Source organism: Ochotona princeps, chromosome 10 (assembly GCF_030435755.1).
Source record: "Ochotona princeps isolate mOchPri1 chromosome 10, mOchPri1.hap1, whole genome shotgun sequence".
NCBI lineage: Eukaryota > Metazoa > Chordata > Mammalia > Lagomorpha > Ochotonidae > Ochotona > Ochotona princeps.
The window spans coordinates 23819293-23837159 of NC_080841.1; the positions used below are offsets into that span (position 1 = coordinate 23819293).

Below are 17867 nucleotides of genomic sequence, written 5' to 3' on the forward strand. Positions count from 1 at the left end.
TTCTGGCTATCAGATTCTTCTCCTTGGGGCAGGTTTCTCAACTCTGTTATCCACAGGTCTACAGTTCGATTTTACTTATTGCAGTTGGCACATGGCTCTTTGTTTGCAGTCACTTGTGATACTCCGTCCAGCGAGTTCCAAGTCTGCATTCTTGTTAGAATTCCAGTATGTTCTCCTTAGCCCCAGCTCCTGGCCCACCACTCTCTAATTCCGGTGATACAGTGCTGAGGCTGCACCATTGTCTGTACAACCTTTCTCCCAGTTTCAGTTGAAGCACGTCCCAGGATTAGGGAGACACCAGGTGTCCTATATAACTAGGTTGTTGGTGGTGCTGGTCTTGCCAGAACCTATTGACCATTAGGTCTGAGGGCCACCCGGACTTATTTTGACCTGTACAATGCCAATGTGGGTATTATTTTCCCTGTGGGACCAGTGCAATGCACTGAGCTCAGTGAGTTCTGACCGAGCTCAGTCCATGCACAACTCATTGTTGTCTCCTACAGTATTTAATTCTTTGCCACACTGTACAAAATGGCTCCTGATGTTCTGCTACTAGAGTTCTTGATCTGCTAGCTGTCAGGTCTGAGGACTATCTAGACCTATCTTGGGTGGAACCTGCAGGATGCAATGTTATTGCAGTTCACTGAGCCAGAAATGAATTCACTCCCAGTTCAGTGCATGTGCAGTACTGTCCATAGCCCTTGTCTCCTTAAACAAAGTGGCACCTGAAACAACCCTAAGGGATGGGCTGGGTTGTGAAATTCACCCTGTTCCTGCACTGCCCATCTGGGATCTGCTACTCTGTCTCTGCTCCTGGTCAAATCAAACGGACCAGTAAGACAGGCAGTTTTTTGTTTGGATTCCCTCCCAAGCTCCCAGTGAAAGTCCCTTTACACCTGGTTATTGGTGTAGTTCTGGCTGCTGGTGCAATTCAGAATGCCACTTGCTGAATGCCACTGGGGTATCAGTCACTGCATCACCACACCATTGTGTCTGCTGCTTTGCTGTGTCTGTCAGTCTCCAGGTACCCCTGTGCTATTGTTCTGTCCTCTCCTATTTCCTGGAATGTTCCCTCTCTGCTTCACACTGGCTAATATTTCTTCATCTGTTTAAATGTGTCCTTACCCTATTCCGCCATCTTGATTCTCCAAAGAATGAAATGTGCCTGTTAATACGTGGTAGTGGTTTTTCCCCTATCTAAAATTAATTCATGGAGACTATCTTTGGGTTTCTTATTTCTTTTGTTCTGCCTTTCTTCCAGTGTGTGAAACTGAATAGCCATATGTGAATTTTCATATATTGTAGGAGGTTTGTATAAAAATAGACCACCCTCACCTATGTGATGTCCATGGGAGAATTCACACAGGGATTTCTAGGAGTTATTTCTTCTTTGAAACGGAAGTTGGAAAGCTGGTTTTCATGAATTTCATGAATTAGATTGTATTGACTTAGACCATTTCTCCTGCATTCCACTTGCAAAGTTTGAATATGAAAGGATTTTAGAGCTCGTAGAACATATATTGAGAGATTCATATTTGAGATAACCTCTGAAAACAGCAGTAACAATAACACAAGAAAGACTTGCTCTTTTTTTCAGTTCTTCGTGACGCTATGACTCATTTCTTGTCTTCCTTTTCACTCTTTTTTTATCATAAAACAAGTTGTCTTTTATTTTGAATCAGTAAAAGTGGCAAAGACATTAAAGGACAACCTGTGATTCACTGGGTTCACCATCTCAAAAAATTATGTGATGGTGACTTAATTCTTTTTTACTTGGCAAAAATGTCAAAGGTCTCACTTGTATTGAAATACAAATAACAAATAGTCAGCAACCTAGGAGAACAAAACTGGCAATTCCGTTATCTGATTTTTTGAGTCTGACTGTGTGTCTGTAAGAATGAACAGGTGTCCTGGCATGGATGAGGTAATCCTTCCTTCAGACACATGGAGGAAGAAGAAGAGCAACATGTTACTTTCTAAGGAAAATAAGCTATTGTAAACACACACACACACACACACACACACACACACACACACACTTATCTAGTCCTTTTCACTCTTGAGCTCTTCATTGCTACTGATTCTCATAATGTACTTGATCAGAGACTACTTTTGCCTGAAAAACCTAATATTTGACCTGACTGTTTTAGGAAAAAAACATGTATCTAGCTCTGCTTGGAATAGAATTTGTAACATACATGTATTTTTTTATACAAATATGATTTAATGGCTTCAGATTTTAAAAAGACTGCTCTTTTGTTTATTGAACTTGATTTTTGGACATTGATATATTTGATCTCAACATAGTGATTGGTTATAGATAAATAGGTCAAAGAAAGAGCATTTTACTGTCTACATGATTTTACTTTTCCAAAGCTGTATTGAGTGGCCACTATCTTTCAAGCAATGAGATTCATTTTGTAGATAAATAGATGAATAAGACAGTCTTCTTCAATTATGGATAATAGTCATTGTCTCTATTCCCACTAAAGTGTTTATGCTTTTGACTTGTTAAACTGATATGTAGTGAAGTATTCAACATTTTTACTGTAATAAGAACTCAAAGTGTTTTAAACTAAAAATGTGAGAAAGGTAGTAGGAAGGAGAGTGGGAGGGATGGAGGCATGGAATATCATTATGTTCTTAGAATTTTAGCTACAAGTCACAGTGAATCTATCAAAATTAATTAAATATTAAAATACAGAAAAGATGCAGGCCTCACAGTAAATAACCAGCATCTAATAGCAAACATGCTGCACAGAAACCAGTAGCCAGGATACAGTGCATCATCTAATTTCTGTGTTCCTCTCAGACTCCATCTTATAGGTTTCACCATGCACATTCCCCTAAACCTTCTTTGAGTTCTCTGAACACACTCATCTTTTTCTCACAATAAGCTGTGTCCTGCCCGGCATTCTTTTCTCCATACCTGCTTACCTGACTGACAACATGAATCCTTCAGATCTCACTTCTGATGTCACATCTCTGTATACGTCTCATCTGAACACTAGGTTGGCATGATGCCGCCAGTATCTACACACTCATCACTTTCTTGACTTCATCTTGATTGAATTTAATCATGATTTCAATCATGTGTTTGATCAATTATTTATCTGCTTCAGCATGAAAAACATTAAAAACACAATAATTTCCCAACCGATGGCAACTTCTAATCATGTCCCTCTTTGAACCTTAGGACATTCTCCCTAAGAACTCTGTGTCATCCTCCTTCATGTTATTGGTCATATGGTTCCTCCAAATCCATTTGGCTCCTTGGGTGTTTACTTGATCAAATTCTATTAAGCATGTACAATATGCCCATAATGTACTGGATAGTGGGCATAAAACAGTATGCAAAATGAAATTTGTATAGCATTGTTTTGAGTGTTCTGCTTTTAAGAATGAAATGTCCGGGGTCAGTCAGGTTACTTGGCAGGCTCATCCTCCCCTCTGTGATGCTGGCATCCCATTTGGTGCCAGTTTGTGGCCTGGTTGCTCCACTTACACTTAGTATTCAGTGCCCTCCTGATGGCCTGGGAAAGCAGCAGAGGATGATTCAAGTCCTTGTGTCCTTGTACTCACGTAGGAGACCAAGAAAAGCTCCAAGCTCCTGGCTTCAGATTGGCTCAGCTCTGCCCCTTGTTGCCATTTGGGGAGTGAACCAGGAGATGAGAAATGCCTGTCTTTCCTCTCTCTTTCAAATAAAAATAAATAAATCTTTTTTTTAAAAAGCATCTACTTCAATACTCCAAGGTTGAATATCCTTCATGTGGCAGCAGTTTGTAACTTTCAGTGGTTCCTATTTTCTAGGACAATTTATTCAGGACTATAATCACCTTTCCCAATTAATAGAAACCACAGATTGTAGTAGTAGATCTCTAGTTGTGAGAGGTCCATGAGTGTCTGTAACCCATGGTTGGGTAGCACCTCCTGAAGCAATCATGCATTAAATGTTTATACTTTGTCCTCACAACTCTGAGATAGAGACAGGTCAAAAGCAAAAGCAGACATGAAATATATTTTATTATCAATAAATCACTCTTTGGAAAATTTGTGAGGCAGAGAGAGAATAAGTAACCAAGATGTCATCTGCTGGTTCACTGCCCAAACACTCATAATGGCAGATGCTCAGCTGCAGCTGTTCCTGGCCAGCTGAAGCAGGGACCTCAACCTATTTCCTGTGCTGATGGCAGAAACGCAATACCTCCTAAGGTCTGCAATGGCAGGAAACTAAAATCAACCCTAGGCAGTCTGATAGGGGATGAAGGCACCATAACAATGAAGCTAATTCCCTGCTTCTAGATAGTTACATCTAAGCTTCCTAAATGAGTTTCAAAATGTCATTTAATGTTTTTATTTCAGTGAATTTATGAGGTTGGTTCTTCCAGAGATACACAGAAACTTTATGTAATGAAAAACATTATGCATGGGTTTCAAAATTGTTTATACCCAAATAAGCATTTTTTCATTATATTTTCCATGAATTTTCTAAAGCACCCTTGTGTAAAGAATCCATTTAATGGTATGTGCCTTTAGGGTTCCAGTCTACCCTGTAATTCAGCTACTGTGTTTAACTTGGTGTTGTTTTTGCAAACCTTTAAGAACCTAACAGGTGGTCATTTTGCACATCACCATCATCACCACGCCATCATGACCCTGTAATACTCACACAGCTCTCACCCTGTCCTGACATATAAACAAATATCTGTTACTATAGATATTTACAATCCTATAATAGTGTTTAGAATTTTATAGTCATTTCATATTGTTTTATACACTTTAATATCCCCATTTTTACCATGCAGAAATTGTTTAAGTTGAACACAACCTCCATGCCAGACCAGTGGGGATTAAATAAGTTGATGTTTTGTTTCCCAACCCCACTTTATCATAGCAATTAAAATGTACTTTGACATTTTGAGAAGATTATGCAAAATAAAGGTGCTAATTTTAGTATAAATTTTCTTGAGTTTTTAATTAAAACATTAACTGCCATTGTGTTTCATCTTTACACAGTTATGTTAATATGTGTGCTGTTAAGAAGTAGAGCAATTGTTAAGGGAGAGTAGTTAAGGAGACCTTGTGAAATTTGCATATACTTTCCTGAAAACTGGAGAAAAACATCATGTACTGTTCTGCCAAGATAATGAGACACTTGAACCTGACTGGTAAAGAGAACAAGTTGAATTGTTCTTTTTAGCAGTACAGTTCAATGATACAATGAATGTCAATACCTCAGAAGAACTAATGATAATTATTAGGCATTATAGTCTAGGCAAACTCTGAAAATGAAAGTAGGTTTCAAATTACCTTTACAAATTTAGCTCAAAGGATATCTACAACTGAGCTAACTGCCTATAATATGTTGCTTTCCTGAAAACCTGGACGTATACAAACATTTCAGCACTGAGAAAAGTGAGCTGAAATTCCACTGTCAGGAATGAGAGGAAAGTGCATTGGTCAGGGGTGAAGGAGGCCTGTTCAGCTTTTCTTGAGGTAAAGAAAATTACCAAATGGTCATTATCAAATCCTCAATATCCCAGTTTTTGTCCAAGATTCCTTTGAAGCCATCCCATAGGGAAAAAGGTTCTTTCTCCTTAATCCTCCACCCTCATTAAAAAAAAAAAAATTCCATGTGCCAAAGTTCTTACAAAGTATTATCTGGTGCTTGAATTTGCTGTTGGTAATTGGCAAAACCATATTGTTTCTGATCAAAACTCCTCATCTTGTGATATTGCGAGTATAATGACTTACTAAAAAAATTCATTTTTATTGGAAAGTCAGAGAGAAGGAGAGACAGAAAAATCTTCCATCTGGTGGTTCACTCCCCAAGTGGCTACAACAGCCAGAACTGAGCTGATCTGAAGCCAGGAGCCAGGAGCCTCTTTCTTGTCTCCCATGTGGGTGTAGGGCCCCAAGACTTTCGGCAGTCTACTGCATGCAAGGCAAGGACCTTAGCCACTAGGCTATTGTGCCAGGCCAAGTATGACTTACTTTTAACAGGTGATTTTTATTTTTAGCTAGTTGAGTGTTGTTCAAGAAGAGAAAATCAATTTGAATGAAAAATATAGATAATACAAATTTCTGTAGGAACAGGTGACTAGAAGACTGTAAAAATGCAATACCAAACAGGGCCTTACACGAGAAGTAAAGTGGGAAGACATAGATTCAAAGGAAATTGTAGGAGGGACAATGGGAGGACTTAAAGAAAATACAAATTGCTCTCTGACCATGGAGTACTGGCAGAGTTGCTTTGGCCGCAGTTCCAGATCCTGTTTCCAATCCCATAGCAGAATAGCTGACTACAAATAATTGGAATAGTGTTGTGGGGTCCTGTTCATGGAGATGGACCACATTGTGATTGTTTTCTTTACTGCTTTCTTCATAATCAGAAACCAGAGCTGTAAAAAGAGGGTTACGAATTTCCCAGACACAGGTTATCAGGGAAAGTTTACTGAAGCAGAGAGTTCTGGGTTTTCTAATTTAATGGAATTACAACGCAGAGGTCTTGTTTGGGGGACATATTTAGGTGAATATGTGGCCATAATGAAACAGTTCATGTAAATAGATCATTTAAATGAAGTGATGTTTAACCTCCTGGTGATTACCCAATGTGGAGGGAAAACTGGAATCATGCAATGGTACTGTTTCAAACTGGGGAGCCTTCTGTGTCTTCGCCAGTATTTAACACTGAGATTCCCGGCAGCCTCAGCTGCTGGTCACCCAAGACATCAGTGGCAGACACAAGGAGCTCTGGCATGAAGTGGAAATGTTCTGATGAATCTTGCCTAGAAATCAATTTCTTGTATCAAAAGTCAAAAGAGGTTAATTCTTCTGTCAGAGAAACACAGTTAAGAAACATTGGAAGGACAGAGACTGCTGAACAAGGTCCTGCTCATCAAAGATGGAGTTTGCTTTCAGACAAAATATCTAGCTGGCATTTTGCCAAATTATTTGGAAAACAGTCATCTCAGTAATGAAGTTGTTAAAAACCAGGCATTTAAAATTTCAGTATAACAAATACTTAAAATTTAAAAAAAGGTTAAAAATCAGAAAACAATCAACAACCTCTTCTTAAGCCCTGTTACACTTTCTGTTGTAAAGAAATGACTACTTCAATGACGACTGACCTGGGGTAGAGACAGGTGGCTTTCAGAAGTGAAATATAAGAATAGACATGAAAATCAGAATAGGAAATACCCAGCAACACATCTAAATGGATAGTACAGCACAATGAATGATATTTTAGTAAATAATATATGATACAAACAGCCTCAATCTTTTCTTGATTACATAAAAAAATTAAACATTTTCCTAAGGTTTTTTTTTTTTTTTTTACTCTGATCTTGGATAAGAGTTTCCTAGTGACATTGTAGTTCACTTCTGGTACTAAGGTCAGGTTGAGCAGAAAAGTTGCACATTATAGGAAACTCTGCCTTCACAAAGTTTTTTCTCGAACAGTCACTGTATCTGCACAGATGATGCAACATCAGTTTAGGGATGTGTAATAAAGAAAATCTCGGAAACTTACACTCAACATGACTTCATATACTCTTAACCTTCCTTTAAAGGCTGCATTGCTGTAAAGACAATGAAGCCATTGCTGGCATTGTCTCACCAGATGTTGTCATGCAGTGTGATGGAAGAGATGAAGAAGGCTGATTGAAAGAAGGGGTACAATGAACAAAACTAGAAGAATGGGAGCAGCCTAGAATTGAGGAAAATAGAACCCCAAGTAATGAAGGCAGAGAATGGGAAAGGTGCAAGAAAAGGAGCCTACAAGGTTGACTGAGAAGAATGGGTTGCATGTGATTGACTGCAAGAGTTGCTGATTTGGAAATGAAGACTGTGAGGGATGGAGCAGTCAGTGGCAGAGACTGCGGGCTTGTAGCTATGAAGATAAGGCCCTGTCCACTGAGTTCAGTGTAAAACAGGTACCCTGGGCTGACAGTGATGGACACCTAGGAGTACATAGGCTCAGAGAGGTGGGACACCGGGGACATTCATTGTCATCCTTCAGAAGCTGTTTTTCTCATGTTCTGGTCCTTGATTTTGTTTCTGTGATGCTATTTGCTTCACTGTAGGAAGATGGAGTATTTTTTTTATTATGCTGCTGAAAGACTTTTATAATGGTCCAATGGAAGAAAATATTATAACACAAAAATGATTCTCTTTATTCAGAGCACAATCATTAACATTTTAATCACTGACAGTTTTATATATATATGTGCTATTTTGAGCTACTTATTCTAATCTTCTTTCAAAACAAAGCACTTCAAGAATCTGGATATATCATTTTATCATCATTTAAAAAATGAGTGTACTTCATAGGAAATGTATTATTGGGTGAAAAATGAATGTGCTGTTGTTGGATAGTCCTGAAGTTCAGGATTTTGAAAGAGAAACCAGGTTTTGAGGGATCTATTTCTTTTTGTTTGTCATTTACAAGCTGTGAGTTTGATTATGAAGGAAGGGAGAATCCCAAGGCCCAGTACATAGGATTTAGATGAGAAGCCCAGATGTGCACATGTGTAAGTCAATTGTTTTCAGTATTTTTAGGAAATCAAGACAGTGTATCCTCACCCTAATGTAAGATCCATAGGGTGAATTTCCATTTAGCATGAATGTGCCCAGCACTCCCTTAAAGGATTTTAATTCTTACCATAAGTGAATAAAGTATTCCAGCAATTCATATTGCCAGCAGCTCCATCATCATAGTTAGTAATTGTGCCATCCTCATGGCTTAAGAATACACACTGACATGTGAGTGTGCATGTGTGCCAATGCACAGACATGACTTGTTCTCCTGTAAAATCAATTATTCTTGTTTTCTAGATAAGGAATTGGAAGTTAAACAAAGGTTAGGTTTCTTGCTACAGGACACATAATTGTGGTTATAGAACTGAGACTCCAGGCTCTCTTCTACCCTTCCTACCAGCCCCACCCCATTGGTGACTGTTTTCATTGCAGCCCTTACAGACCTCCAAAAGTTACTTCTCTACCTTTGGTGATTCTAGGGAAATTTTTAAAAAAGTGTTTCCCAAAGTGGACAAAATTGCCAGCCTCTGTCAGAGAATGAATGCAATTAAAAATAAGCAACTGAAGACATGAATGGACCTCAACAAGTCTGAGCCTTTTTCTAATTGGCAGAAAACTAATGTGCAGAAATAGTTGGCTCTACAGGGGTTCCTGTGTCATTAGTGTAATTTTCAGGATCATTGTGATGTTGAGAAGCTTCTGGAGAAAATTCAGATCATTTCCTTTACTGTACAGAAGCTTGTTAGTTTGGTGTAGTCCCATTTGTTCATTCTGGCTTTGATTGCCTGTGCTTTTGGAGATTTTTCCAGCAAGTCTTTATCAATACCTCTATCTTACAGAGTGCTTCCTGTGTTTTTCTGTGACAGTTTGGTAGTTTCAGGGTATAGTTTGTTTGGAAAACAGTATATTTAATACAAGATTGTATTTCCCAAAAATATTTATTGTTGTCAAAGATGGAAGAGGAAAAAATAGTGTCAGAGTATGCTTAGAAGGTTAAAGATAGATTTTTTTCACCACACTTGTTTTTCCAGGAACTTTTTGAAGGTCCCGCATATGCATGGATTTCAAAATGTATTACAGTGAAATTAATATTTGCTTCTATTTTCATGAACTATTTTAGTTATCTTCATAGAGGAAAGAAAAGCTATCATGCATGTACACTATCCTATTTCTAGTTATTATCATCGAGGGGTAAGGTTACAGAGTGCTTATATTTCTGTGATATGTTTATTTATTTAACAGTATTTTTTAGAAATCTTTTGCATGTCACATGCCAGGTACTGAGGATATAGCTAGAAATTCCATCCTAGTTGAAGACATAAAATAGCAAGTTAATTGATTAATATTTGAGCCTTGATAAACAGCCTATTACTTTTATGATAGGACATTTTTTTTATATTCATTTATTCATGAATTACATTGCATTACATGACACAATTTCATAGGTACTGGGATTCCCCCCCTTCACCCCAAACCCTTCCCCCATCATGAATTCCTTCACCTTGATGCATAACCACAGCTCAAGTTCCGTTGAGATTCCCTAATTAAAAGTTTACACCATACAGAGTCCAGCATCCCACTTGTCCAGTTCTAGTTCAACGGCCTCTTAGGGAGGCCCTCTCAGGTTTGTAGGCAGAGCCAGCCGAGCGTCACCTCGATCAATTAGAAGCTCCAACATATCATCAGCAACAGTCCAGGTATGATGAGGCTGGTGCAGAGTCCACTGATTGACATAGTCCATCTTAGGGTTTCCCCTTGTCCAGTTTTCCGCTGGAAGCATAAAGCTGAGGTGGTTGATTCATCTACTCCATTTTCCATCTTTTCTTGGTTAATGCTTTGATTCCTCCATTTTGTTCAGGGGAATCCCCCTAAAAAAAAAACTTTGAGGCATTCCCAGTCCAGGCTCTGACATGTACTACTAGTAAGCACAGTGCTCGCCACCTTCCATCACTCCAGTCAGCTGATGGTTTTAACCCCTGGGTTGGTTCTCTTCTGAGCCCCGGCGTCTATTGGAACCAATGAGTATTGCAGCTCTCCCCGGCTCTGCCCATCACACTCTCGTCCCTCACCTAAACCAGTGGGAGGCGTGCTGGTTGGGTGTTGCATTCCCTACTAGCACAGGCCATTTCACCTTGGCATTTTGTGTTTTGTACTTTTTTTTTTTTTAATCGCTGTTTTCATTTTTTTATTGCTGAATAGCAGTTCATAGGGTATGTACACCACATTTCCTGTAGCCAGTCATCAGTTGGTAGAGAGCATTACAATGGAGAAGAGGAGGCAGATTCTGAGGGCAGCAGCCTGTCTGCTCATGAGGCCTGGCATGTTGTTTATTTCCAGTGATAGATATTGTTGACACTTTCCTAACCAAAGATAGAACCGGATATTTATATCTTGCTATATAATGGTTGATGTAGTTGACATAGTTCCTTGTGGGAACAATAAGTCTCTCCAGGCAAAATTATTATACATTTAGCACCACTATATACATATACACATGCAATTATACACACATACACATACATACCCATGCACAAATGTGTCTGAAGCTATCCAACTATATGTACATATCATATTGTAATGCAGGGGTATTTCAAGAAGCATATTTTAAAGATTTTTTTTTCATTTGAAAGAGTGACAGAGAGCGAGATCTCCTAGCTACTGATTCACTCCCCAAATGGCCACAGTGGTCAGGAACCAAGAGTCAGCAACTTCACCTCAGTGTACAATGTGGGCAGCAGAAACTCAAGTGTTTGGGCCATCTTCTGCTGTCTTCCAGGGCACATCAGCAAGATGTGGGATGCTGATGTTGCAAGCAAATTATTTAACATGTTGAGCCACAATGTCAGTTTCAATTTAAATTTTTTTGTGCCAAGATAAACTTTAAATTTCATTTTCTATTAACACTCTGAGGTATCCCTGTGTTTATACATATCTGTCCTTTATTGTAAGTCAGGTAAGTGTAAACATTGAGAAACCATTAGTAATATCCCATGTCAACATTTAAAAGAAAAAATCGAGACCTAACAAAGCACAGTAAAGTAACAAAGCTGTAGTTATTTGCTTTGCAGGCGAGAGATCCTAAATCACCATGGAGTGAGCTCAGTGTGTCTCTCTAAGTTGAAAGCAGAGTGCAGGAAGGGAATGAAGGAGTGGTTTCAAGTAGGAAATTAATCTAGGCAATTCCTAGGTGATTACACAGCTTACGTTAGGAAGAGAATTGGTAGTTTCTTGTAGGATTGATCATTTTCAACTTTAGGGCACAAAAGTATAATTTTCAAGGGAGTTCAGAACAAATGGCTTATAGGTGTATGCCAGGACATGACATTTTTTTTTCTTTAACCCTGATAAGACAGAGAGCAACACAGTACAAAGTGTGAAGGACCTGGTAGCTTGTGACATACAGTAGCACAGCATCCCATTAGGAACGTTCTGTGAAGAGATCGGATGGATGCCAGAGGAAATGGAGCTCTGGCTGGTTAAGTCACTCCACTGATTGCACAAATATCCATTGAGAAATAACTGCCTTCCACTTAATGGCTCCCAGCCTGTCTCAAACGGACTTGGTCATTCTCACGCTTTCAGAGAAAGCAGAAACTATTTTATTGGTTTCTTAGGAATTTGAGAATTCCCAAACGATCCCTGTGTGATTGGATATATAGTTCTCACACCCACTCTTTTCTATTTTTGAAACAGTTCTTTATATCTTAAGCAAACAGCATTGCTGGTATCAGGGCTCGCCCAGCTCACCTGGATTTATATTCCAAACTTTGTCTCTGCCTTGCTGCTCTCCTTATGCCTTGTTGACATCAAATACTTCCTGAAATTACAAACAGATGAGCAGAAGGAAACCAACAAACACTCATAGTTTTTAAAAGTCAATTTGCCTTTTAACAGCGTCAGAATTTTCGAGTCAAGAGTCATGTTTAAAAACAAAAACAGCACATCTAGTGACTCTGAAATCACGTGGCTTATGGCATTGAAATTCATAGATTAATTTAAATCCCTCTCTATATACATTACAATTGCACTCTGCACAATTTACGTAACTATGTGGATTCTCAGGTCACACATAAATGACTAGCCTGTCTTAAAATTCACAAACCACACCAAGTATTGTCTACCCACTTGACATTTCTCTATCTTTTCTGTGTTTGCATGCTCCAGGTGGGAGAGTTTAGAGCACATGCTGCTGAATGGACAGCCAACGTAACGGCTGAATTCAAAGAAACCCGGAGGCGACTGAGCGTGGAGATCTATGACAAGTTCCAGCGTGCCACGTCCATTAAACGGAAGCTCTCTGCAGAGCTAGCTGGGAATCACAACCAGGAGCTGACGCCTTGTAGGAGGACCCTGTCCGTCAACCACCTGACCAGTGAGAGGGATGTCTTGCCGCCCTTACTGAAGACTGAAAGCATCTATCTCAATGGGTTGACACCACACTGTGCTGGGGAAGAGATTGCTGTCATTGAGAATATTAAATAGCCCTCTCTGAAGAGCCTTAGGCATAGCCATAGGTGAGGACTTCTATATGCTCTATATGACTGTTGCTGGTAGCATTTTTAAAAATTGTGCATGAGCTCCTAAGGGGGGAAATGTAGATTCACCCATCATGGTCATCTGCCATCAAGAGAATTTGGAATTCTGAGCCAGCACTGTCTCTGATGATGCCTGTTGCACACTCCACTTTTCTGGGATGAGTGGAAGGACAAGCGATGTCTGATGCCTTTCTGTGCCCAGACTGTTTTTTTCCCTCTTCTCCCCACGTGCCACAAAGGCCTCAGAATGAATTGCAGTTGTCTTTGGTAACGATGTAGCTTTGAGGGGTCAGTCCTTATCTTTTCAGGGTCTACCTAACTGAGCCTAGATATGGACCATTTGTGGATGACAACATTTCTTTCTGTCAATGGCAAGAAATTCTTATGCAGCCTTTTACCTAAGACATTTTCTGTCAGTGCCTTATCTTATGAAGAGACAGAACCTCTCTAGCTAATGTGTGGTTTCTCCTTCCCTGCCCCACCCTAGGCTCACCTCTGCAGTTTCTTATTCCAGCCTTCCCGTTTGAATACCATACCTTGCTGGGAACAATGTGTAAAATGAGTGACGTGACGATGACCGAAGAAGGAATAGATGCCAAATTAGATGGACATTGAAGCAACTCTCAGAAACTCTAGTATTGCAGGCACTGCACAGAAAGGAGGTGCAAAATTGGCCCTCTCAGTATTTATTTGACTCAGGTACCAAGGGTACATATATACAGTGTAATTATTACCATGCTGGTATAATTGGCTGCTCCCAAAACATCCCTGTTTTTTTTCTGGCAGTTTTCGGAACTTATCCTTTCCTAGTAACTATACATTTTTAAAGGTAGAAGAAGAAAGTCCATATGTAAGTCATCTTATGTGAAATAAAAAGACTGTTGAAGTGGTGTTGTTATTGGAGGCAATTTAAAACAGTTGGTATGAATTACCCTTCTGATGAAAAGCAAATAGCAAAACAAATGTGTTCTGAGTATTTTCTAATAAACGTTCTACTGCCAGCCTCTATTTGCTTTTTGATGTATGGAAGAATGATGTGATTTTCTTTCCTTGGGTGACATGTGTCAGGTGAGGAAGGGGGATGTAGCAGGGAGAGGTCCTCCCCTTGACCCCACCCCCGTGGGAACCCTTGAAATTGTGACCAGGTGTGAGAGCAGAAGTGAAACTTGGATCACTGTGATTTTGCATGTGGAAAAGATACAGATTGCAGGTATAGTTCATTCATATCTGACATTAGAGAAAATGCTGTTATAGCACAATTTAAACCTTTTTAGATAGAAAAAAAAAAGCCAATAACCCTTTCAGTTTCATTTTATATCCTATTAATTGTTTGGATATTCCCATGGTTTAGAAATATTCAGTAACTGCACCCAAGTCCATTGCTGTTCTCTTTGTTTTCATACTTACATATGCTGTACATTGTATATATAATTTTTAAAGTCCGAAAAGAAAACGATTTCCCGAAATACAATTACAAAGCTGATTTCTTTTACCTTTTGGAGGGAGAGGGTGCGTGTCTGAGTAAGTGGCACTCAGATTAGGGTCTTACAAAATTAACCCAGGATCTTTAAAAACAAACTAACAGATGCTTATTTTCCAAATTTTAAGCTAGAAGTGTAAATATTCACTTGTTGAAGGTAATTTTATAAATCTAAGAAGTTCTAACCAAAATTTTAGAAAGTCAGGCTCTTTAAGCAAGAAAGCTACTCTCATTTCCTCAGTAACTGTTCTGAAAGTCCATATGGTGGAATGCACCATGTATAAACTGTGAATTGTATTGACGAATAAAGTTTGTAATTAAAGTCAGCATTTCTCAGTCTCCTGATTGCTGCTAGAATTTGGGCTCTCCTAGCTAAGTAAAATGCCAGGATGTCACTTTTCATGCTGAACTAGATGTAGCTCCCTCCTTCACAATATTCCAGAAATCATTTTTGATGTGTTAGTACTACTTTTGCTGGAAAACAAACAAGAGTGTTTTTGGTGGCTGTGATCAAAATCCAATCTACTGAAATTTGTTTTTGAGATAGGACATGTGAAATAGCTCATAAATTCAAGACTTTCTGTTACATTCAACCATACATATTTCATCATTGTTAGAACTTATCTTGACTCTGATGTGGTATGAATCTGAGACAGAGGCACCTGATTGTGGTGGTTTTTGTATGTGTGAGAAAAAATGAGCACCCTGTTAATACTGTAGCCTTAAGAAGATAGTTGCAAACCAGTTTTTAGTCTTATTCTTAGACACTTTATCCTGTAAGTGTCCTGCATAAATTTAATCATTCATTGCTAAATAACTTGATGTTGAGTTATTATCTTAAAACTTGTCCCCAAACACTATCCTAAAATGATTGGGGGAAAGAATATTCAGCCTGACAAAACCCTGGCCATGATGGGAGTGGATTGGAGCACCTTCTCACTCTTCCTCCCTGTCTGTCTCCATCCTTCCCTTTCAAATAAGCATAAACAATAAGGATTGATTTTGAGGACAAGCTATTTTGACTCTGCTTTTTATTTTGAATCAGTGCTGTTCACCAAAGCTCAGCTTCATAATAATATCCTTCTAAAAACCATTTTTTTCTTAGAATTGGCTTTATAAAATATTTTCACTGTGTTAGCCCTGTCTCAGCTTATAACTCTTTTGATGTTCTGTTTCTTCCAAAAGTATTTCAGTAGATTCCAAAAGCTCATGCAAGAACTTATGCTTTTATTTTGTGTTTAAATTTGAACTTCTCTCCAAGTTCCACATGCACCTGGCTCACTGAGAACAGATAGTTACATTTCTAAAAGATACTTGAGCGTATCCAGAATTCCGTTAGTCTTCTCTCCAGATGTGGCCCACCTCTGATGTCTATCCCAGTGAACGGACCATGTGCATCTGGCTGAGCAAAGCATCCTTGATGTATCCTCAAGTTCATATTCAACTGTTACCAAGCTCTATTGACTTGAGCCCCAAGTATGTTTTGAGCTTGTACACACCATTACTTACACTAAGCCATCATCACCTTTTACTTTCTGCTAACTGCTTTTGTGACAATCTGTGCTCCTGTGATTGATGACAAAGAAATCTTTTTAATATGAAAATCTGATCATATTCTCCAACTTAATTGTATTGCTTGCCTTTCATTTACTTAGGAGTCAAACCCAAACCCTTCAAATGTTTACCAGGGTTTATAAGGTCTTCTCTTGGTCTACTTCATTCCAACTTTTCCTGACTCACCTTGTACCACTTTCTACCTTTCTGTTTTCCAGCCCCACTGTATTTCTCTGTTCATTCTCAGTGTTATTATCATCCTTCCCAATGCCTGGAATGCTTTCTGTGCTTTTACCCCTTAAACTTTGACCTAATAAACTCTTGTTCATCCTTAAAAATCCACCTCAAGTATCACTTTGTCCAGTAAGATTCACCTGATATCAGTTCAGTTGCTTTTGGAATATAATTTATATATTCCTATTTCTTTTCCGAAGTTATGATTAGGTATTTATGGCTATTACTTGTATGTATCACTAGAATGTCATTCATGTTACATGAATTAATAAGAATAAAATGGCTATCTGATTATCTGAAATTATCCTTGGACAGAAATATTCAAATTTTCTTAGCTCAACATATACTAATTTACTCACCTACTACTGGCTTACTTGTATGATACAAATAGAAGTTACTTTCTACTAATAGTCAAGCCTAGTACTAGTTACTAATTGTACATTTAGTTTTTAAAAATCAAATTCAGTTCTTAGAGATTTATGACTCATTTGTTGCTAAATATTCCTACTCTATAAATAAAAGTTTTATTATTTTATTTATAAATTTTCACACACAAGTGATGTTGCCACACATTTCAATTATAATGTAATCCTGAAAATGTTTGAAACTAACTTGAAAATATATTTGCATATAATAAAGTTTAGAGCCCTTTAAATTAGCACAAAGTTAAATTCACATTTATCCCTGCCAAATAAAAATCAATGTTTTTATTATTAAACAAATTCATAAGTGGTCTGGGAAAGTATCCATTATCTGACACATTTGAGTCACATTGAGTAGAGAGTATTAGTCAATGATATGTTGTGACTTTACATGAACTCATAAAATAAACACTATTTTTCATTCCATTGATGCCTGACTTTCATTGGTGATACTCCTTTTTTGCACTATGCAATCAAGAGATAATATCAATCCCACTATATAATTTTTTTTAAAAAAATGCTTTATTTTGTAACATGCCATCTACATTAGACTTCATATTTCTTTTTACTTATTTATTTTTATTGGAAAGAGAGATTTATAGGGAGGAGAGACAGAAAGATCTCCCCTTTGCTGGTTCACTCTCCAAATGACTGTAATGGCCAGAGCTGAGCCTGATATGAAGCCAGGAGACAGGAGCATGTTACAGATCTTCCCTGTGGGTATTAGGTCCCAGAGATTTGGGTCATCCTCCACTGCTTTTCTAGGCCACAAGTAGGGAGCTGGATGGGAAGTGGGGCAGCCTGGATATAAACCAGTGCCCATAGTGAGATCCTGGGGCTTGAAGATGGAGGATTGGCTAGTTGAGCCATTGTACCAGGCCCCAGACTTTGTATTTCTGAGCTTTTAAACATCACTAAATGACAATATCAGCTCCAGATTTAAATTTTGTCTTTGAGCAAATATTTTGGAGTTCAGAACATAGAGCAATAAGATACTATCAAGACATCTAACCAACCCAGCCTGTTTTGTGAGATCATCAAAGCTCACTGAAACCTTGGCCACACCTTGAAGTCATTTCCTAACTGGTTAAGAGACCACCAATG

General features: G+C 38.5%; 1 protein-coding gene across 4 annotated transcripts in view; it reads left to right on the forward strand.

The window, feature by feature from the left end:
• KCNK2 (potassium two pore domain channel subfamily K member 2) overlaps positions 1 to 14798 on the forward strand; it is a 192895-nt gene extending 178097 nt beyond the window's left edge. For 3 of the 4 annotated variants that reach the window (XM_004578644.2, XM_058669185.1, XM_004578643.4), the window contains exon 7: positions 12703 to 14798. In XM_004578644.2, the coding sequence (XP_004578701.1) occupies positions 12703 to 13020 (318 nt within the window). In that variant the 3' untranslated portion in view covers positions 13021 to 14798. The remainder of the gene's footprint in view (positions 1 to 12702) is intronic. The other variant, XM_058669184.1, reaches the window with a different exon arrangement.
• The last annotated feature ends 3069 nt before the right edge of the window (positions 14799 to 17867 follow it).